The following is a 25,221-nucleotide window of genomic DNA, read 5'->3' on the forward strand; positions in this document are numbered from 1 at the left end:
AGTTTTTAGTTTGTACTCCTTAACGTACATTGAAAAATGTCTCCACTTTCCCGGAAATGTACTTGAATCATATATTTTAGAAAATATAGTCGTGTAATTTGTGAAGTGTGTAACATTTCACAACGAATGTTACATACTTAATATGTTACATAGCAGACGAATGCTTTCTTAAAAACTCATTAGTTTTGATGTGAAATATATAATAGTTATTATTTTCAACACTGTATTTAATACTTCATTATTTTATAGTTGGTTTTTCTTCTATTTTGAAGCTAATTACTGCGTTTTTTTTTTTTTGTAATTCAAAAAGGTTAAAAATTATATTTTTTTTAATTTACTGCAGTTTGAAACTACGTTAATCTTGTTAATCAGTAATCTTGTTTGAACCAGTTAATCTTGTTCGGGTGTAAACCGACCGGTTCCGAGACAATTATGGATTGATATTGAACATCAGCGAACAAACTACATCTTTATAATAAGGAATCGGATAAAAATAAATATACCTTTTAAGAAAATTTAAACGTAGATTTGCAGCAGGACAGAACAACTCTAATAACACCTGATAAGTGAGAAATTAATCATTTAAATCAACTTAAATGTTATGATAAGGTATATTTTGAGATCTATTTTTTTTTAAATTACCGTATAATTTAAAAAACTTAATACTACACCAGAATTTTTAGTGTTCCTAAAACGGGCGAGAATGCAGAAATAACCGTTTAATTGAACGTGACCAAATTATTTTCTTGTTGAATTAGGTTTAAATGGTCACGTAATTTATCGTATTATAAACTACGGTATATGTGGCAATAAGCGTATTTTAATAAGCTTGTTATACTAATGTATTATTTATGTAGGCACTGGAATGTAACATTATCAATAATAGTGGCCATTATTTTGCTAATATTAATTTAATATTGAATTATATCACAATAATACTTTATTATGGCAAACATAATATAATGGACTGATTATTTAATAAGAATGTATGCATTTTATTTTCAATAATAGCCCTTTTTAATTATTATTATTTTATTTTTTCTAAATAATTTTTTATAAAACTAAAGTATAGATTAAATATTAAATTTTCTACCTAAGCTTTAGAAAAACAGCAGAATTTTGGTGATACTTAAGCTTATATTTTTCAGTCAGTTCTTTTTTTAATTACAATTTTATAAATCTATTTAATTTTAATCTTATATTTTAACAGTACGTAAAACAATATATTCGAAAAGAAGTTCAGAAATTTAAAAAACCGCACACTACGAAATCTTTTATTACAGTATGTTAGTTTAACTATTTTAAAAACTTTTACTTCATATAAGTATTTTTCAAAGTATTCCTTTATCCACACCAAATGAATGTAAAAAAGAATTAACTGAATTTAAAAATTATTTTTTTATCCAATAGAAATTGCCATTTATGTTGTCTTCATTATTTTTTGACTTTTTGGTGATAATCTTCCTAATTGTTTTCTCTTTAAAACTGCGTCCTTACTATTTTCCAAAATTTTAAACGAGGATTTTCTATAAACGTTTCGAACGATTTTGTTAAAATTTTTAATTGTAGTTTTTTGTTCATTACGATAATTTAATAATTATTTTTAAAGCAATTAATTTTAAAACAATTTCCACAAAATTATTGATAAGAAAGATTCTAATTATTATTGGTCCAAGAGACTTCATAATGGTAACATTTTTAATTCTTACAGCAATCCATTCAAAGACAACAAATTATTAAAATTTGTTTTCTTTTTCAAATTAAATCACAAATCAACAAATACCACACTTATAAATACACGACCCTCCCCCCCCCCATACACATACAAATTCCTCACAGGTCATCTAAGAAAATTTTTAATTACCCAAAACTATTTCTGAGAATTTGTCATTTTCAAGAGTTTAATAATTTTAACCAGTTATATAACTCTTATTAATAGAAAGCAGTCGTGCATATCAAACATCACAAAATGAACTTTAATATTTCATAAACAGTGGTGATGCTACTGCGGTGGAGAGTTTTCAGCCATTTCTCGCCAAAATTATAGTAAATAATAATAAAATAAATTTTTTTTAAGAAGTAAAAAAATTTAAATTAAATAATAAAATATAGTAAATTAAGAATGTAATAAAAAAATTATTTATTGTACATAATCATTCTGAAAATTCGAAAGTCTTTAAATTTAATAGTGTTTTCAGTTAAATTTTAATTAACTTTGTAATCAAAATCGATCTTAAAAAAATAAAAGATAGAGAAAATGATACAAAGAATTTCTCAATAACAGTGATCATCGGCAAAATAAGTATTTATTTAGATGTACTGTTTTAGTTAACATAACGTATTAGATTTTAGAGTAGAACAAGTATTGTTTTTTGTTTTAATTTTTTAATAAAAAAATTGCTGTAATAAAAAATGAAAAATGCATTTTTAACAAAAGAATTTCTTAATAAACTGCAAGGTAATTTACTTTTTTAAACTATTTTTTTTTTTTAATTTTTAATTATAAAAAGATCATTTAAACCTACAGGAGGGAGGGCCTTATGTATTCCCTAAGGGTCCTAAAGGTGAACGCGTAAAGTAATACTAGATGAAAAATGAATAAAAAAAGAATTTTATTAATAAATAGATTTTTAAATATATTTTTCAGCTATAAGTTCGCAAATATCCTTCAAAATATATAATGAATTCTAATACGAATATAATTTTGCTGTTAAAAGTGTTATTGTATTGTATTGTATTGCTCAGGCGTACTAAAACGAAAGTAGGTGACGAAATTGATATCGATTAGTTTAACCAACCGACTGTATTTCATAACATTCGTATAGGCTTATTATACTAATCAAAAATATTATGATATTTGCAATAATTAATTTTTACGGAAGTAACTGTAATTAGTTTTTATCCGTTGAAAAAATGAAGTGTATTAAAATATTTTTTATCGTTCTCTCTTATTAGAGGATTAAAAGAAAAGAATTATTAATTTAGGTACCCGATATAAGTGTTATTAAAAAGAAATTGAACGTTTTTAATTAAAATTTGTCAAGGTTCCAATTTTTTCTTAGAAAATTTTATCTAAACATCAATGTAAATTCGACTTAAAATAAATTTTTTTATCGTCTGAAATAAACAAGAAATTTTAAATGTGTTCGAGATTCTTTCTAGGTTTCCCTAAGGGAATTCTATTTCAATTCATCGCTAAAAAAAAGTCAGTATCTTGCGCTTACAAAATAGGAAGTGAAAAATTATTTCCAGTTATCTCTGCCTAATTAACAAAGTAGTCGAGGACTTAATGAAATACCGCATCTTCAGAAGATGTGAACACCTCACTTACAAAAGAAGGAATTTAAAAAGTAACAGGTAATAATCCAATGTCTTTACTCAAGCAGGAAATCCTTTTTTTAAAAAATAAATAAAATAAAATATCCATAAGCAATAAATGCCTGTCCAAAGATTTCAACGGAAGTATTCGTTGTGACCATCCCTGAATCCAGTCTGACTAGTTTCAGCGTGACATCTGTACGTACTTATGTATGTATATGTATCTAGCATAACTCTAAAACGATTAACCCGTAGGATGTTGAAATTTTGGATTTAGGATTGTTGTAACGTCTAGTTTTGCACCTCCCTTTTTGATTACAATCGACTGAAAATTGTCCAAAAAAGCCCAAATTTCAAAAAATTTGGATTTTGGACTTTGTCTTAACTGCAATAATAAGCCCTCATTGAGAGCTTTTCAACGATATATCATAATTGATACTTATTTTCATTGGTTCCAGAGTTATAGCTAAATAAAATTTTAATTAATGAAATATTTGGATATTACAAATGCACATCGGTTTGAATCAGACTTCATCTCTTATTTTCTTAATTTTTTTTAATATATATTGATTTATTAATAATTATTAATCTCCGATTGTAAAAAAGCTTTTACGATAAATAATAATTCAATAATTATAAAAAAAAATATGAAAAAATACCAGAAGTTATTAATGAAATAAAATTTTATGTTCTTTTCATTTAAAGAAAATGTGCGTATGCAATTTAATAGGCTTACAAGGAATATAAAATATACAAGGAATATATATGATGTGGTGCTCACATCAGATTTTTGCTTATCATGATATAAAGTAACAAAAAAATTGATAATTAATTTATTAAAATTTTTAAAATATATGAGTAATTGTTGCAAAAAAACTCAACCAAATGAATAGATCTGATAAATATTACGGTTATTTTAGTAACTTTTTTAAAAAAAATACTTACTACAGTTCAGCCGATTTGGTTATTATCTATCGATTAAAATTTCTAACAGATCAAAAGACAGCATTATTTCTTGCAAAATCGTAGTGAGGTAATTATTTCAATTTCACGTATTAGTTATACAGTTGAATTAACTGAATATTATACTATATCATATTATACACTATTACGTACTTATATGAATAAGATTTCATAATAGACATACCTGTTAACCGACAACAAATATAAAGAAGGAAAGTCTATTTTGCAACTCAACCAAATAAATTTCTCTTAGTGTTCGATGATTTATCAAATGTTTACATACTGCTCTGAGCCGTCAATGCGAGGGATTCAAACGATCAACCATTTGAAAAACTAGTACACAAAAACTGAAAGAGTTGTGACTGACGAAATGTAACAGAATTTATTGAATATAATGTGCTATTTTACAAGAAAAAGTTGACAACTTGTTATACTTTCCTGGCTTTGGTGATTTATTCTTATATATTTGAAGAATAATGATACGTGAAAAAAGTTTACAAAACTAAAAAAGCGTTGATAATAATAATTATAATAGATAATAATAATTCAAAAAATCGATTTTTTGGGAAGGGGAGAATTGGGGACCAAATGTTATTTTAAATGGTAAGATAAGCATTTACGCTTGTATTGAGCTTAATATAAAGTGGAGTTATGTTCGCAAAAGTTTGAGAAATTTGGCCCCACCCCCTGAAACTAAACGAAACTATTTACTCCACCTCCTGGAGATATTAACTCTAAGCTTTTACCAGCAAACTGCCCCATATACATGAATATCTGTGCTTAAATTTATTAAAATCGGTTTATCCAGTCAAAAGTTATTAAGCTTCAAATACGCCAACACACGTATGTGCATAGTGAACATTACCATTCCCCGGTTTAAACGTTTTGGGTCCCTGATTAATGAAACGTTGAGAAATGCAAAAAAAAAACCATACATAATTTTTTTGGGTGATTATCATACTTTCCTTTTTACATTACAGCTCTAGAACTATGACTTAATAACTTTTTTCATTTATAATTTTAAATCATGATTTATTGCCTCTAGAATAGTGAAACCCACTCAGTAGAAAATTAGAAACAAGCATACTCGTCCTTGGAATTAGCATTTACAATTTCCTATAAATGTAGGCTTCTATTTGCAAAAGTAGTTATAAATTTCTCTTCTGCACACGTTATAATGAATTATAATTTATACAGAAATGCCACTACTTCCGTTTATTGCCAATTCAGATAGAATAAATATTACGAAAGTTTGATGACCAAATAATCGTTACTTTAATTGCGGTAATATGTGGTGTGAATATCAAAATATGATATGTATATCAATTATTACTGTTGTATTACATATAAATATCCTAATTTTTTTTTTATTGAGTTTTATTTTTTTATAATAAAATTAAGATTTTGTTATTTTTTAATTAAGTTTTTTTTTTAAATTATAATTTAACATTGGAAATATGAAACAAATTTGTTTTTTAAAAATTTCTGGAAACTCCCTTTTTTGGTTTCCTAGTAGAAAACTGTTCAGTTTTGTTCGATATTAGAACTAGAAAATTCCATACAAAAATGATTTGATTGTTAATTGAGTGGTTGATGTGGTAGTCTTTAAACTGAAAAGGCCGCTTACGAATCCCTTTTTAATGATTTGGAATTTCATGTAACTTTATCCTCGTTCTTACACGATTCATGATATAATATCATATCATCAAAAATATAAAATAAAACGAATTAAAATAGCCGTCTCACACTTATTTTAATCGTTTATTTAATAAAAACTTTACCAAAGAAAATTTTTGTGTATATGTGTTATGCGGTTAACCTATAACTTAAGGAAATAAAATAGCGGAAGATGTTTTTTTTAATAAATTATAATAATGATATTAATTTTACACGTCTTTTACTTTACCGCAAGAGTAATAAGATTAAAGTGTTTCAGGTCTACGATTAAGTAGTGATTTACCTTGTAATTCCTGTTGTAGATTTAATAAGGACATTGTCATAAAATACTTGAAACCATATTATAATAGAAAGATAACCTACAATGAGGCTAATAAAACTTTTATCACGTAGATAAATGTCGTATGCTCACGAGTACCCCTACCCACACACCCAAAGTTCACGTAAAAACATTTAGATTATACAGTAGCCGAAACAGAACCAATAAAAATTAATAATATAATTACAAGCGGACCCGTGTGAAAATTTCGCAAATTGCCTCTGTTTAGCTTACGTAACTTCGAGTTTGATGCGACAGATGGGTTAAAAAATTTATAAAAATAAAAACAGATAACGTTAACTGTAGTATAATAATTTATTATTTCTAAACAGAGGAAAATTAAGTACAATGATTGAAATGTTACAGTGAAAGAATGCACAAAACAATATAAAACATAAAAAATACAGCTGCTACAAACCAGTTGTAGCACAGCGACCGGACGGTGGCGATTGGACGCGTCAATGGACCAGCCAATGAAACAAATTTGAATTTTAACTAACTTTGTTGCACTTTCAACAATTTTTCACTTTCTTTCTTGTCTTTAATCTTTTTTATGTATCCGTGAAGTAATTCCTTATCCTCCTGCAATAACACATTTATTGGGGTTTGTGTTGACGGTGTCTTATAAAAGATTCACTCTATTTCCTTAGAGTGTTATATATAGGGAAATATAAAATATATTAATATTGGTAAATCAAAATTAGGGAATGGTGAAAACAGCAATTAGATCTCTCTGTTTAGGGGTTTAGGAAATTAAGTAACTTTTTATTATGTAGAAATAATAGTAACGGCTAAAAAATGCTACCTCCTATTGATGAAAGAAATATTTATAAACTAGCTGTAATCCAACTCAGACTGAACTAGTTTTCATTGAAGTTTTCATTGGAATAATGTTTATTAACCCTAACAATATCCTTCTGTTGCTTTTATATGTTTTAATTAAAATATATACCATGAAAAATGTCGATAATAATAAGTAGATTTGATAACATATATAAGGTTTAAAGCTTTTTTTTAAAAAGAAAAAAAACGAATTTAAAAATAAGAAAATTAAAAACTACCAAATTCTAATAAAAAAAGAAAATATTATGATTAGGGCCGTCTAGTTAATAATATACCTTGTTGGATGAATAATTAACTAAACTAGCAGAAAAAAGGAAACTTATGATATAATTATAAAAGTATAACTGCATTTAAAAAAGGCAAAGGATAGACGGTGGATGTTTAAAGGACAAATCCAAGTGTATTATTTTCCTTGATAAATCTTGAAAGTACCCATATTTATATCTGGTATATAGATTATATAGTTGTACCTGGTATTTAATATTGGAATCTTTTGTTTTGTTAATGCTGACGTAACATTTGTTTGAAATTTTTCATTGTAACGTAAGTACAACAATAATACAACACATACAGCGAATGAAAAGGACGAATAGTTATTTAATGCTGCTAAACAATGTGTCACGATGAATAATATACCGTGTAATGAGCTGTTTGCCACAAAGCGTTTAAGGTTTGTTTCTAATCGTATTTATTTACCTACTGTGCGTATATAACATTGTCTATATCAAAATTTAATTTATTGTCTAGTTAAATGTTTAAATCTTTGTTTTTGTATGTAATATTTACATCACATAACGTAACATCTTTATCTATATATATATTTTTTTTTTTTTTTTTTTTTTTTATTTTTTTTTTTTTTTTATATATTCGTCAGATATTCCTTTATTTATTGACTTTTTTTTTAATAAAAATTATTTGGTACCTAAAGTAAGCTTGACTTTAAATAATTAAAAATGATAAATATACGTCATTCTTACACCCATAATATTGCAAATTGTTTTGTTTATACAAACATATTGAACACATAGTTTCAACTTCCTACAAAATTCACTGAAAATAATCGGCCAACAGAAGGCTGAAGAATTGGCAACTAATAATATTTATGTTGGTTGCTCCAGCCTAACGATTTTATGCGTTCTCATATGAGAAAAAAAATTTAACTTACGAAAATAACACAGCATTTCAAAGAATATAAAGCTTCCCGCATCACGCTTAATTGGAGAAAGTAGGATTGAAGTAGTTTCCTGTGGCTTTCTTCTTCGTCTTTTATTTGTTATTTCATAAAAGCCTACCTAGCTAACTAAAATGCAGGTACTAACTAAAGAGATTGTACTATTCATCACTACTATTGACGCACTGTTCAACAAAATGTTTGACTACAAAATGAACGTCATTATTTTCAGAAAGAATAACTGTGATTACTTGTAAATCAAATGATATACATGCATCATCACTGTAAGAAAAAAAGAGATGGTTGATGTAAATCAAAAAATAAATATATTCATTTTATGAGAAACACTAAATTGTATATAGTGTCTCCTTTCAGTAGGGAAAAATTATGAAAGTAGTTTACTTTTAATCTAAAAAATTTGAAGGATGTACTAATAATTTCTTATAATGATTAAAAAAGTGCATTAATTCATAAAAAAAAGGTGATACATGAATGTGAATTGTGTTACCTTTTCCGTTTAAAGAACTCAAAAACTAATCTACTGAAAAGAAAAATTGGAGAAATAGATTAACATAAGCTTTACTTCTTTGATTAATACATTATACTGTAGATTAAAAATAATTATAATTAACCCTAAAATTTTGCCTGAAATTTATCATTATTTTAAGAATTATTTTTAAAAAAAAGTTGTTTAATAATTTTAGGAACTGAGTGTAACTTTTTAAAAAAAGTATAGCAACACTTTATGTTGCTATTCTAAAAATTGCAATTAAAGTTATTGGCACGATTTTAAAACAATTAGACTATGAAATTCAGACAGGGTTATTCTATATTGCTTGGCAGTATTTATATAAACAACGATTTGAGGTCAGTAGCCTAATCCTTGTTGTATAATTACATCTATTTGTTTGACCTAATTATTAATTTTAAGAAATCTAATAATACCGATTAATTACAATGACATTTAAATTGTAATTAAAATAAATAAAAAATGTTTAAGTCACCTTAATCGTACAATATTAATAAATTTAATTATATATAATTAACCTTTGGTGTTTAAAATCTTCTTTTTTACATATCTTTTATGCTTATTTTGTGTTTTATTTTGCTACAAAAAAATAATAATAATTTTTACATATTATTAGGTATTTAAATGATTAAAACGCCAAAACTTTTTTATTAAAAATATGTATTTTAAGAAATGTATATCTTACCGTGTAAGACTGAAATTAGACAATGTCAATATTCTCCTGTGAATGTCGATACATACCAAATACGTCAGTGAAAGACCGAAGTATTTGCTTATTCGGACCTTCGCCGATAAGCTCTGGACAAACACAGATAAGCTCTGGTGGGGGTCGAAACGGTAACTAGAAATTAAAAAAAAAAATGTTCCGACATCAATCTATGAGATAAATAGATTACGAGAAATCCTGGTAAAAAACAGGAAGTTTAAAGTTAAGCCAAACATAACCTACACTCGCTTTGCTTGCTAACCTCGTTTAATTAAAGTTAAATATACAAATTATATATGTTATTCTCCAACATTGGAGGCGATTAATCAAATTCTCCGCATGCAGCATGCCCTGATGGTGAAAGTTGAATAAAAATATTTTTATAAAAAAAATTGAACAAAGGGCAAATCATCTGATCATTTATTTGTTTCGTTATCATTTATCCATGCAGTTAACATATTCTGTATATTCTGAATCGCCCTTTCAATTTATAAAATTCTGAAAATCTGATTAAATTTTTTTATAAATGCGGTGAATTTGATTAATCGCCACCAATGTTAGAGAATAACATATATTATAATTTGCATATTTAACGTTAATTAGATTTGGTTAGCGAGTATAGGTTTTGTTTAGCTTAAATTTAAACTTCCTTTTTTTACGAGGGCTTCTCGTAATCTAATCTACCTTAGAGATTGGTACTGGATGATTTTTTTTTACTTTATAGTTATCTTTCGATCCCCACCAGGACTTATCTATGTTTGTAGACATATACCGGTGAATGTACCCGAATAAGCAGATGTTTCGGTCTGTTACCGACGTATTTGGTATAGGACAATATTCATCAGAGAATATCGTCATTTGTTAGTTATTAGTCTTTCACGGTAACCTATGTATTCATAATGTATAAAATGTATATATATATATATTTTTTTTTTCCAAGAAATGAGCCGGGGAAAAAACTATTGCAAATAAGTTGTTATGAACTAATCGAATTTATATATATATATATATATATATATATATATATATTCTAAAGAGAAAAAAATTAAAACAAATAAATATCCATCAAAATTAAATGCAATTCACCTGATAACATCATTGATGTCTATTTCTATCTTTGAATTAATTGAATCCCATTTAGGTAGATTTTAGAAGAAAGTTATTGTAATGGCTTTGTAATATCATGTAATGGCATTATAATGAGTACTATGATCGACTTTCGGAAAATTTTGACATATCTTTGCATCTCACATCCCCAGACCCCAAAACCACCGTCAGTTCAAAAGTTTATGTATAAATTTATATATTTCACTTTCTTTTGGACACGATAACTGCCGTAATTTTGCGCCAATCACTTTCAAATTATACATACAATATAACGACCCAAAATCTCGGTCGATTTCGTTAATGGACAAAATCGGACCATGGGAATGAAAATGGGGGAGGATTTTTCAAAAAAACAAAACATCACTATAACTTTCTTATTAAGTAAAATATCGTATTCATTTAAAGTTCCTAGTATTTTTTATATAAGGACCTAAAACTTACGTAAGTGAAGTTTTTTGATATCACCAACCACTGACCCACGGGATGGAAAAAATGGGGTTTCGAAGACAAAAACGTCAAACCTCCCTTAATAGGCACAGTATCTAATCGATTTAAAGTGTTAGTTAATCCTCTAAACATTACCTAAAACTTTCGTTTGTAACAATTTTTGATATGACCAACCCTTACGGCAAGGGGTGACCAAAATGTTGCTAGAATTGTAAGAAGATGGGACTTGTCATATGTTAAACATGTAAAACTTTTTTCACATGCAACCATTGTCGTATTGAGTGAATTTGAAGTTTTTCTTAACTTTAAGGTGGAAACATTTTTATCCCCTACTTAACACCGGTGAAATCTACCTCCGCCTTCCGGCGTGCCAAAAGGGATCCTTTTATTTAATTTTCAGGATTATTCAATTAAACAAAAAAAACGAAGGAAATTACAAAAATATTATAATTTTTACATGTATAGTATATTATTACTGTAATAAATTACAAAAATTTATTATCTCTGAAAATAAATAATAACATTCGCAACAAAATAGAACAAAATAAATAAATAAAACTTTTATTTAAAACCACTAACTAACTACCAATAGAGTTTCTTAAATCGAATCGTTGGTTAGGAATTTTGAAATAAGTTCCGCTTCTTGCCGTCTAAACCCTGTGGCAGGACTCGGTTGGAAAATGTTTTTTCTTAGCCCAAAAAATATTAATGTTTTACAAAAGAATAAATAACATTTACTCTTTTAAATAATTAGTTTAAAAATATAATCCTTTGGTTTTTAATTAAAAAATTATAATTAACCTTTGTAAATATTACGACTGCTTTACGATTTAATAAAAAGGAATTTTTTATTAAAAAATAAAAACAAGCATTTTAAAATATGTTTTACAAGAACTTCATTTAATGGTTTAGATTTTCTTAAAAAATAAAATGATTGCCAAAATCCAGAAATAGCTCTATTTTGTCATTAAATAATAGACGATATATGTGAAATGTTTTACAGTTATTGTTTATCAAAAATGTATAACAGCTGGTGAAAATAATTTCAAATGTAGCAATAACTTGCCCTTTTTTTAAAAAATATTTATCTGTTAATAAAGATTTTTATTACTTGTTTGTAACTCTGATTGTTTTTAACCATTAAAAAATAAAACTTCATCATGAAAAAAGCTTGTAAACACTTGTTAACGAATTCCACAAATTTAAGAGTAAAAAAAAACTAATTACTTCGAAAATTAATTCGGTTGTTATAGATTTTTTAGTGTAAGGGTGATGTATTATTTATGTTTTGAATTCTTTTAAACCTAAGGTTTTCATAGAGTAAAAACAAAGATGTTTACAACTTTCCAAATGTAAATTTAAATTTATATTTAATTAAATAATATCTAATAACATAATGTTATATTTGTGTTGTTAGATTTTATCGAAAATACATATCAAACAAGAAATAAATATAAAAAACACGGCTGCCAAAAAAAAAATTGCTCTTTAATATAGGATAATTAAAGAGCATGCGGGTGACAGTTTTTTATAAGTATAATTTTGTATATAGTATAACTTTGTTTTCAGATTTTTTTTAATTTATTTAAACATAAATATATATATATATATATATATATACACACACACACACATGTATATAGCGTATGACATTCCCGGCAACGTTGGATTCCATCGAGGGATCGATCATACATCTAAATCTGTTCAGCCGTTGAGCAGCTACATTTACACTCATACATATCTTCCTCATGCATCCTCTGAAGTAATCCTGACGGTGGTTCCGGAGGCTAAACAGAAAAAGAAAAAAGAACCGTTTTCAGTAAATAAATTTATTTTTTAAATAAAAAATTCATGCCGTTAAAATTCTACGATCACCAAAAATTATACTTTTTTAAAAATGATTAATTAAAAGATATTGTAGTTTTACGTAATGTTGAACCTCAGTCGTATATATTTTACAATTTATTTACGTTAGTTTTTCCCCAGTCACACACACGCGCACGCGTGCGGGCGCGATATATATATATATTTTATCTCCTCTTATAAAATTCTTTAGGACTGACTTATTCCTTATTAGATTGTTATAAAAACTAGACGTTGGATTAATATGAACTTCATGATCCGATCAGTAGTTTTAAAATGCTTCTCGATAATACAAAGCGATTTCATCTGCCAAAAGGAAAATTTTCAGGAATTTTGTACGTATTTATTATTTATTAAATTGTCCTAAACAATTTAGTTACGATGAATTATTATATATATATATGTAAGGAAATGTTTTTAAGATTGTTGTATTGAAAAAAGTACACCGAACACTGATCGATTATATTTGTAATACTGATTACGTTTGATTTTCGGAAAAATTGAACGTATTCAGTGATTTTAATAAAACTAAAATCCGTAGTGTTACAATTAAGTCATTTATATGTCGATTAAGGAATGCACTTAACAACTTTGTCCTTTAACTATTTGTTCATTAGATATAAATATAAATTAAAACATGCTTAATTATTAAAAAAAAATCTCTTATTCCGAAAAATAACGTACAAGTTTTTTTTAATACCATTCCTGACTGAAAACAATTGCTTTACAAACTGACCGATAACAAAAAATCCTTGGTCCAAATACGGTTGGGTGTGAAAGATTATTTATTCAGCTGGTAATCTGTAGGTCGTAATTTAGAATTTCTTTCTGGGTTCAGAGATATAAAATCGAGGTAGGTATAAAATTACTAAGGATAAAGGATAATTTTCTTTACTTTTCTCCAGTCCTTTAAAGAAAAAATTTCTTTTAAAAATTTATTTGTGAATATAATAAGACAATTCACAACTTTTTAACTTTATTTTGAAGCTAATAATTAGGCTTCAAATTTATTAGCAAAAATATAATGCAGTTTACATAAATTACGTTTAACTTGCAGTAATGAAATGTAGTTGTTACCTACTCATTCGAAGTCATTATTTTCCCAGCTACCCTATTTCTAAGTTTGTTCCGAGAGTCATTCTGTTTTTTATATCACAGAGAAACTTACTCTATTTAATCTGATTTTATTTATTACGCCATAAATGTGTAAAACAGACATAATGAATAAAACGCTACTCACAGCTGCTTACGATTTCCGTAACTGGAAACCAGTTAAAGTTGTTTCCGTAGTTTTTATAAAAGAAAAAATGAAAAATGTTATAGTGAAAAATCATGTAAAGTAGCTTTTAAAATATTTAATGGTATATAACTATTTCCTTATCGTAGCAATTGCAGTGTAACAGTGTTCAGCTTCTCCACTTGTATGGTAGTCTAGTAGTTGACATACCTTATAGCGCGCTCTACGGGTGGTAGCTTACCTACCAATCATTCAGCTGTACTCGTCATGTTTGTATTATTTTCCAGACAATTCTCTGTTAAAATAGAAAGACAAATCGTTTTAATATTTAAGGAATGTAAAATAAGATTTGTGAAGAATAATTCAAGACATATATAAAATAATGATTACTTTTTTAATAAATCGTTTTTTAAATATTATTTTTTTAATATTACTTGGTTTAGGTATCTTTTTATTTAATCTTAGCTGTAAATAAATAACGGGATTCTATATACTATTCTTCAGTATAGTATTACCTGCAATTAGTTATGTTGTCATTATATTCTTAAATTGTAGCATTTTACTTTAGTATCTCATAATATTTTAAAATCTTGCAAGTCAATAACACCTAAGATACTTTCTAAGGTAGTTCATGTATGGATTGCCTCTTCATATTATTGCATTATATTTTTATTAGCCTAAGGCCAACATCGGCCCATATGATTATTTTATTATAATGAAAGTCATGACCTCCGTCGCAGCATGCTATAACAAGGTTGTAGACCATCTGTCGACTCTCTGTTTGAGTATTCTGTTTGACCGTGACTATCTAGTATGTGCAAGTACCTGTGTACAAGTCATATGTTACTACGATCTAGCACCTGTGATCGACGACGACTTCAAAGATTATCTCGTTAACTCTTTAACTTATACAGCGTAACACTTTATTTAATTCCATATTCGTGCTCATCTCGGAGACTTAACAGTCGGTAAGTTTTCACTTGTTCATTTTACTTTATCTTTTAAGCAGTTAAATTTTTTTATGCGCCTTTTGAAAATTTAGTTACGGATTCTTAATTGAAATAATATTATTGTATCATTTTTAATTTACAAAAATTAAATCCTTTTTATTGTTCGTCTAAGGATGCTATTTATTTGTTTTCGACTGAAGTATTGAACGAATTATTTTTTGTTGCTCGAGTGGATTCTAAAGTTATTTTTGAGTTAATTTTATTTGCGCGCGCGCGCGCACACACACAAACAATTTACTAACTTAGTAAGCAACTCATTTAGTAAACGACAAAAAAATACTAAAAAAAAAACTGTTTTAAAATAAAAAATATATAAATTTTTTACTAACTAAATATAACATAACTTTTGATTATTTTAAAAAATAGGTTACGAAAAAAAATTTAATTCTGAAATAGGTAATCAGAAAGAAAAGAGAAAATTAGCTCTTTTTAGTAAAAGAACCATACAAATTAAAATAAATCAATAAAACACAATTTTTTTTTTAATTAATGATTTTTTTTTATAAAAAAAATAGGTTAAGAAAAATAGTTTTATTTGTTGTTTTGGTTTATACATTTATTTTATTATAATTGCGTGGTATCTAACCACGCAATGTTGTATTAAAGATTGCTATGGAATAGGTTTGAGTTTTAGGTCTGTTCGACCTTTAAAAAAAGTACAATATTATTGTTAAAAGATAATTATGAACAGGAAGAAAACTCGACAAAAGTCTTAAATTTTGTTTTAAACTCCAAATTGTTCAACGAAATAGCTAAATTCTTGTAGTTTGAAATGCATCCAAAGCGAGAAAATTTCAAAAGAGTATAAATTTCCTGCTCAAAATTATTTTAAAAAACCTGGCAAAGTTTTTAAGAAATTGCATCGGTTGTTTTTTTTAAAATAAGTTTCTTACAAAGAGAGTAAATTCAAGAACAAATAATTGATAAGAAATTGGAGATTGCTCATCCATAGATATTCTCAATAAATGCGTTTTCTAACTTCATTAACCGTAATATGAAAATGATCCTAAAAGTCTCATTAAAATCGGTTCTCACATTCTAGCTCGGTGTGAGAACAAATAAACACACATCGAAATAACTCATTATTCTTCTTTGTTTTTATATGAAATACAAAATTTATTAATTATTATTAAATCATTACAGTGACATAAGATCATTAAAAAAAGAAAAAAGTTTGCTAGAAATGCGGAGAAAAAGTTATTTTATGAATTAGTTTGTAACTTGCAGTATCAGAAAAAAAATAATAAGGTTTTCCAAATTCAAGCAACCTAGTCCTGAATCAGTATCTTGAACTGAAACATTATTACCAAAATACATTTGTAATAAAAGGATTCAAATTAAAATATAGTAAATTATGTAATTTATTTTTATCTGGATTTAAATCAGTACTTTTCATTTCATCAATTTAGTTTTTTTTTTGATTCGGTAAGTTAATATTTTTCATTCATTATTGTGTTTTGATTAAATACGGAACTTGATATTTTGCTAGTAAGTTTGTTTAGTGATCAGTTTAAAGGAAAAGAAAAATATTCAGGATTATGTTATCCTGAAACATGTTTAATTTATTTAGTTTTATGTACTCGTATTTTTCTTTATTAATATTTTAAAAATTACTGGGTTACATTTTTAAAAGGCTGTTTGGCTGTGACCCTTACAATACCTGATAACTTCAGAAAGCCCGCGTAATATCAACGTTGGTTAAGCATTCACGATGCTCAGTTGGTCTTTAAGCTTTGTTGGATTACAAATTTTTATCAGTTTTTTTCTAATATTTCCTTCAGAAATTTTATTTTAAAACTAAATTTATTTTAACTTTAATTTTCAACGGTTTCATTTATACTAGCCATCTAAAATTGCAAAAAAAAATGTGGAAAGTGTAAAATCAATCAAACATTTTATAAAATTAAAGTTGTGGCCTAGATTTAGAAATCTAAGAAAATTACGGATCCAAATTTACTAAGGATCTTAAAATCCTTACAAAGTTTGATAAGATTTAATGTTTAGTTAAAATTATCTTGATCAAGAAAATAATAAAATCCATAAATAATTCAGCGATAACTGCAGTTATCTTTTAAAGAATAAATTATACTAATAAATCGTTGAAAAATTTATGAGTTTTAACTTTTACGCTTGTTATTATTTATTCAGCTAGTTTTGTTAAAAACTGTTTTTATCGTATTTGAGTGAAATTAAATCAAGAAAATAGATGAATCTTCAAAAAATGAAGTAACACAATATTCTTTATTGGTAATCGCATGATCTGGCATTTATTTAATACATATATATTCGTACAGACGCGGCAAATATTTTATTGTACTATGTACACATGTTTATCTGTCAGACCTAATGTTTGCAAAATTCGATGACAACCGGAAGATTTATTAGTAAGGCAACAGAACTCGATTTTATGAAAAAGTCAGAAGTCTCTTTTTTTCCTTTGTATGGACAACGGGAAAGAATTTTTCCTACTCGTTTTATATTTTATAGTTTCATAGAAATATATATATATGTAAGAAACTTATCTTTTTTATCATATATAAGCAGGAAGAGGTTGCTCTTTCGGTGCTTGTATCTATCATTAGCTCCTTTTAATTAAATACCAACAGATCACTGCTAATATAACATAATAACAAATACAAAAAGGTTTTTTTAGGTGTATTAAAATAGTCATATTAACTTTGTTAAAGTATCAAAATGTTTTTTTTTTTATATAGTACGAGTATAAACAATATATTTCAACTGATCTATAGTGTATATTTAACAAAGAGGAACTGAAGACAGATAAAGGAGCTCCGAATGTATATTTTTCTTGCTTGTGCTTGTAAAATGTAAAAAAATTATAAATTATGTACTGTAAAAAAGAGTTGGAGTAGGTCTATCCTTTATATACTGCTTTGGTACATTGATCAAAGTTCCTACATATATATATATATATATATATATATATATATATATGTAGGATATATATATATATATACATATATATATATATACATATATATACATATATATATATACATATATATATATATATACATATATATATACATATATATATACATATATATATACATATATATATATATACATATATATATATATATATAGTGTTTTTGTGTGTGTACTTTTATTTTATTCACTATTTCGTCTTCATTTTTTTAATAATCAATAACACTTGTTTATAATTTATGTACAATTTGTGTGAGATTTATTTGCTCTTTTGAAAAGAGTGTATGCTTAGCTGAAATTGTTATGAAAAATTAATAGGCTATTAAAAATATGAATAAAAAGGTTTAGGAGCATTTTAAAGTTTTGATTAGAATTGATTTTCGATTGAATTAACCGGTTGTCTTTGAAGCAAGGTTAACATTTTAAGCATTTTTTTTGTATTTATTATGTTTTCTGAATTATTTATCTTCTATTAGATCTAGCAGCAATTTATTTATTTATTTAAAAGTGTGCTTATTAGTTTTCTTTAAATTTAAAAAATATTTATTAATAAAAGATATTCATAATAAGGAAATCGTATAAAACTATATATAATTATTTTTATGTTTTCATAATTATAATCTATACGTCTGCTACAATGGTACTACTTTTAGTATATCTAATGAAAGAGAAATAATAATATGTTCTTTCTGTTATTATTCTTTTGATTATTTCTTGCAATCTTAACATTTTTTTTCAAGCACAGTAGCAAAGAATAGAAAACAATGAGAACTTCAATAATGTTAAGAGATCTACTTAAAGATAAAAATATCACATAAACTAATAATGATGTCGATTTATTATTTTCATTAATAAGTTTTTATCTCTCTCTCTCTCTCTCATATATATATATATATATATATATATATAATTTTACTAACCATAATTGTCATTATTTGATAAATATATACATTATGGATAACCTATTAGTGAAATAACATTTGCATAAAAAGAAAATCTGAGCCGGCCTCCGTGGCGCGAGTAGTAACGTCTCGGCCTTTCATCCGGAGGTCCCGGGTTCGAATCCCGGTCAGGTATGGCATTTTCACACAAGCTACAAATCATTCATCTGGATAAAAGAAAAAAGAAAAGCTGAAACATCGTTATTATAATATATATGGGCACCCAAAATAAAACTTCTTAATCTCTATAATTTTCAATGTAGATTATGTATATTGAAATATTTTTTTAATTTATTTTATTTCAGACGCCAGCAGAATCAGATTTCAGGAGGAAATAATTTAAGCCCCACTCCAACATCACCTGCTTCAGGTCCTGTTTTCGGTGAGTACTTAAAAATTTATCTATAAAGTATCCGTTACAGTTGATTCGTTACATTCTGGATCATTTATACCATACATGAGTCCGCTAAATGATAGCTAAATAATGATACTCAAAGTATATATATACTTTTGATTTTAATACTATCGAAAGTCATAATTAATCTATGTTTGACTAAACGTTCATATCTCAATGAAAGCTATCAGAGTGAGAAATATATAGAAATTCATTGATAATAAGTTTAATTTTAATAATTTTTAAAAAGAATTAATGTATAAAAACAGATTAATTTGTGCGAAAACATCAAGGTCAAAGTCCTTTTACCTAACTTATATAAGTTAAATTTAATTTTTAACTTTTTGAAATTTCCAAAATTCAAATACTTTTTAATTTAACATTTAGTTATTTAATTTATTTTATTAAAGCGTATATAAGTTCAATAGATTTAATATAATAAATACCAATAGACTGATTACATAAAATTTCTGTTAATTTTCTTTAAACTATATCTTCAAGTCAACTTTTAAAGTTATCAGAATGAATATAATGTAATCTTGAAAATTAATTACAGTTCAAACATTTCTTACTGAGGAGGTTTTTTTGGGAATTTATGAAATAACTTGAAATGTAAATAAGGTAAACTATTTTTATTTTAACAACAAGCATTAAAGACAAATACATATTGATAAGTTTTATTTCCAGCTTCCACTAAAGTAATAAATTCAATGCATCAAAAAATACATATTTCTAAATAAAATTCCTTTAATAAAGTATTTAAGTATGTTATAGCTGAAAAATAAATAATTTTTCTAGTAAAGTTATATTTAAGATATAATTAAACTAAAAAGCTTAACAATTTAAGATGTTTATGTTGGATGAATTACAAGTTTTTAGTTGAATTGTTGTCTTATATAATTGTATGTTTTTCCTTGAATATTGGCAAATAATCAATTTAGGAATGCAGTTGAACAGTTTATAGAATTAATAATAACATAAATATTTTTTGTTATTGTTTTATGAATTCCTTTGCCTTAAAACATGAGAAATTGAAAAATGTATATTTCAGTTATTAAATTAAACCATATATTCGTTTAAGAATATATTTTTTTATAAAAAAAAATCACAAATTATTTTTTTTTATAACTTAAAAAAGTTTGTTAAAATAAAGGTCTCTGTAAACACTTTCCATTCACTGAAGCATTACAACCCCTAATTTTCTGTCAAAATCATGCAAGAAGTGATGGCAATTTATTGTAAAATCCACAGTTAATGCTAGTGTCAATTCCTTGAGATAAATATGATGATATAGTTACAGTTACAAAATTGCATCCAGGTGACATCACCTTGCACTTCTCAAAAGCATTGAAAGTTCTGATGAATTTTTTTGTAAATATTGTGTATTTAGTTTTTTCACTAAATTTACAGACAGTTACAGAAAAAATGACTACGGTTATGAAAGAAAAATTTCTCTTAGAAGAATTATAGATTACAAACCACAAAACAGAAAAAAAAGTTGAGTTTATGTAGTATTAAATTAAGAATAACTAAAGAAGCTATTACGTGGTGACAAATTTGATGTATCATGATAAAAATTTATCTGTGACCATAACCAGAAAAATAGAAAGTATACTTAGAATTTTAAAGCAGATGAGAGATTTATTTGCATTATATCTCTAGATGAGCAACATGAAGCATGAAGGGACCTAGATGAGCAACAGGTACAAAAAAAATACGAGACCCTTTTTTACCACTATCACTAATTTATAACTATTTGCATAATTTTATCAAAGATGTGAACCCCTTCTACAGGAATTTGAGAGAAATAGTGAAATTTTCACCTCCTACTTTATGCACATGGGATATAAATTTGAATTAATTCTTCTTCATTGAGATAATTACAAAAAAAAGGTCGGTTTACATATAAATACAAAATTAAAATTTGTACAGCATTATCATATTGTTAAAATAATATCTTGTAAGTAAATTTTTTCTTTAAAAAAAATATTACTTTTTTTGTAATTACTTATCAAATAAAAGTGTGTGAGTTATATGACAATACGTGATAATTATTAATGTTTTGTTTTATACTAACAAAGCATTATATTTACTGTTAAGCTGTGCATGATTGAAGTACAATTTGCTAACTCAGTGCCACTTTTATTCATGCAAGTTACAGAAATAAAAATTTTGATTGAAAATTTCTTTGAAGGATTTTGAAGCTTAAGAATATTATTTAAGCTTTACAAACTACTTAAATGTTGAATAATAATTATTTTGTAAAATTATTCTTCCACTTTAATAAATAACAGTAGAGATTAATTTTGTGATTTCTCATTTAGAAATAATCAGTTTTTTTTTAATTTTAAAAGTACTCTAAAAGTTTTGTTATAAATGTAGCTCGAGAGCTTGCTTTGATTCAGCACAGATATTTAGTAAGACTTGATGTATGCTACATTTTATTAATCTTATTCAAATACCACCACTTTGGCGAAGTAGTAATTATTACTGCATCTCAACTTTTCATCCAGAAAGCCTGGGTTTGAATCCCGGTTAGGTTTTGCATTTTTCATATGTTGCAAAATATCCATTTCATATTTCCAAGGTCAAGCTTCAAGCTTATATGGTCATCAGAAAATAAAAAAATAGAACGATATCACCGATTATGAACAATCGATCTTTAAATTATGTATCCTATTAATTATTATATACAAAATAATCGACCTGTAGAAATCTCTTTATCTCTTTTTCTGTTTTAGCCTCTGGAGCCACAAGGTTTTACTTCAGAGGATGAATGAGGATGATATGTATGAATAGTGTGAATGAAGTGTAGTCTTGTACAGTCGCAGGTCTACCATTCCTGAGATGTGTGGTTAATTGAAACCAACCACCAAAGAACAACGGTATCCACAATCTGTCACCAATAAATTATTGTGTTTCTTTTGGTCACTATTATGTTATTTTTTTTAACATCATAGAGATTAAAAAAATAACAAGTTTACTACGTTGAACTTTACAGTCTAATGTATAACTTTTAGGTCTCCTCTAGTGGAGGTTAATTAACTCAGAATGCATTACTCTTTCTGAAATAAAAGCTAATTTTTAAGGTGGCAGATTTTATTGGTTTTACGTCATGTTGTGTTATCCGTTTTTTCATTTGAAGTAATAAATCCTTAAGAATGTTTACAGTATCAGAATGTGAATAATTTCTTCAAAGTATATACAGTACTAATTCTAATTGATTATTAAATAAAAAACTCAAGTATAAATTAAAAGACTTTTAACTTTTTTTTACAAACATAAAAAAAAATATCCTTAACTTTGAATAAAACTATGTATGGACTTGTATTTATTCAAATGTCTAGTGAGATGAAAGGAATTTATTTCCCTGATTAGCTCATTATATCTTGTATTTTCTGAGACTGCAACATTCATTTATTCTTCTACATCAAATTTTCTTTATACTTTGATTTAATAACTGATGGTGAGAAATCACAACAAAATATTAAGATTTATATAGTTGAGGCTATAATAATATAATTTATACAGTTGAGGCTTATTCAGCTCTCTTTCTTATCACTGAATACTTAAATTAACATCACATTAACATCACTAGGTAGATGGTTCAGTAACCGCTGAAATAAGGAAATCAACTGTGAAGTAAATTCAGTTGCTAATATTCATTTTAAACCTTTGCATGATTAGTCTTTTAAAATTTCATTGATATTCCATATTCAGTCATATTTTGGATTACTGATCAATCAACACAACTTTAATATGATGTAAAAACCCAATAATCCAGTAACTTATCGACCCATACACTCATCAACTTTATTTTAATTCTAACTTGTTTAATCTGATCCCAGTACAGCAGGAAGAAATAATCATCATCAGGAAATTAATTATCTGCTTCCCAACAACATGTTACGTGACATAAACATTAAGTTTCAAAAATGAAATTGAGTGCATAGCAGCACTCATAAGGGAGTCACTTTTATACTTTTCTTTCTTTTCCTGTTTAGCCTCCGGTAACTACCGTTTAGATAATTCTTCAGAGAATGAATGAGGATGATATGTATGAGTGTAAATGAAGTGTAGTCTTGTACATTCTTAGTTCGACCATTCCTGAGATGTGTGGTTAATTGAAACTCAACCACCAAAGAACATCGGTATTCACGATCTAGTATTCAAATCCGTGTAAAAATAACTGGCTTTACTAGGACTTGAACAGTCACTTTTATACTAATATTTATTGTTTGTTTCTTCAATATTGTTAAGAACTACATAAAACCGGCTTTAAAGTAAATAATCCAAATAATTGGCTTTAAAATCTTTTCTCTTTTGTATAGTCTCTCCATTGAACCAACTTATGCTTCATATCAAGGGATGAAGCTGATAACTCATGTAACTAATTCAACTTGTTTCATTCTTCTTTAGTCATACAATTACATTCAACTCAAGTTTATCCTCTTCTTCTTTGTTCTTCATCTTAGGAGTGGAGGGGGTGGTGTAGCGACCGGACACGCTATGAGGCGGGATCTTCCCCCCTCAGGGGGAAATCGAGATGTTCTTCATCTTAACTAAAACTTGCGTTGCTAATCCATTAATGTTACATACCTCAGAGATAAAACCTTCTGGGTAAGAACATCCAGATGCTCTAAAGCTACTGAAATTAAATGCTTTTCATTATGTAGTCCTTCATTCTTTTGTGGACCTTTTCAATTTACTGGTGTAAAAGAATGCTACATTCCCTACATAGATTTTTTTTCCTCATAGCAATGGGTATGTATGTATGTCATCAATAGACCTGACTGATCCATTGTTGCAAACTATCAATAGACTGACATCAACCCGCAGAATCAAAGTCTGGCTTAAGAAGTTTGCACTATAATTTTAAAAATTCTCCCTCTTAGAAGTAGAACTACAGAAAAAATGTTACAGAAATTTATTATTTTTTTTATTATAGCTTTTATAAATTAATGAGTAAGTTTTGAATCCATTTCATTTAGTTTATGGCTGTGCAAATTATCAGCACAAAAATGGTTCAGTACTACAAATTCTACCATCATCTGACATACAAAAATAGAATACTGATAATATGTTAAATCTTAAATTGTGGGGTGGCCGATAGTTCATTTTCTTCTTAGAAGTTCTGAAAAGGAACTGATCATCATTGGTGCAGTGGGTAAACAAAAGTGATATAACAAAGTTAATATCTCAATCATACAGCATTCTGATAATTATTCTCATCACTTAATAAGATGATCATTGAATAACATATAAATTCTTGTTAAGTCTTTGTATTACAATGATTTTTTTTGCCATTACATTAAAGTATGTTAGATTTACATTTCTGCACTAGCTGTGTGTATTATAACTGATTAGTTTTACTTATGTGGTTAAGATTATAATCTATTGTTTTTTGTAAATTTTATTTTAGTTTAATTTTAAGTATTATTTTCTTTCACAGATTCTACTCCTACTGGAGGTCCTCCAGCACCCCCACCTCCACCACCTCCACCTTCAGGTACAGGAGTGCCTCCACCTCCACCTCCAATTGGTCTGGTACACATTCCAGCAATCAGGCTGAAATCAGAGGTTAGTGAATGAATGTCAAGTGTTACTTTAATAATTAACTAGCTGCAGAGACATACTGTAGGCACACCCTCTGCAGCTAGGCTCTACCTCCCTGTAGAGCCTAACCCTGGCGAGCAGCATCTCATAATGGGATTGTTAGGTGTCTAAAACTGATTACCTCAAGTGAA

The 25,221-nt window shown here is 26.8% G+C and overlaps 1 protein-coding gene across 8 annotated transcripts in view; it reads left to right on the forward strand.

Annotated features, from left to right (window-relative positions):
• LOC142322226 (uncharacterized) overlaps positions 1-25,221 on the forward strand; it is a 282,710-nt gene that overhangs the window by 213,716 nt on the left and 43,773 nt on the right. For all 8 annotated transcript variants that reach the window (XM_075361052.1, XM_075361049.1, XM_075361050.1 and 5 more), the window contains 2 exons: positions 19,386-19,462; positions 24,927-25,054. In XM_075361052.1, coding sequence (XP_075217167.1) covers positions 19,386-19,462; positions 24,927-25,054 — 205 coding nt within the window. The remainder of the gene's footprint in view (positions 1-19,385; positions 19,463-24,926; positions 25,055-25,221) is intronic.

The sequence above is a fragment of the Lycorma delicatula genome, chromosome 3 (genome assembly GCF_047948215.1).
Source record: "Lycorma delicatula isolate Av1 chromosome 3, ASM4794821v1, whole genome shotgun sequence".
In the NCBI taxonomy this organism is placed as follows: Eukaryota; Metazoa; Arthropoda; class Insecta; order Hemiptera; family Fulgoridae; genus Lycorma; species Lycorma delicatula.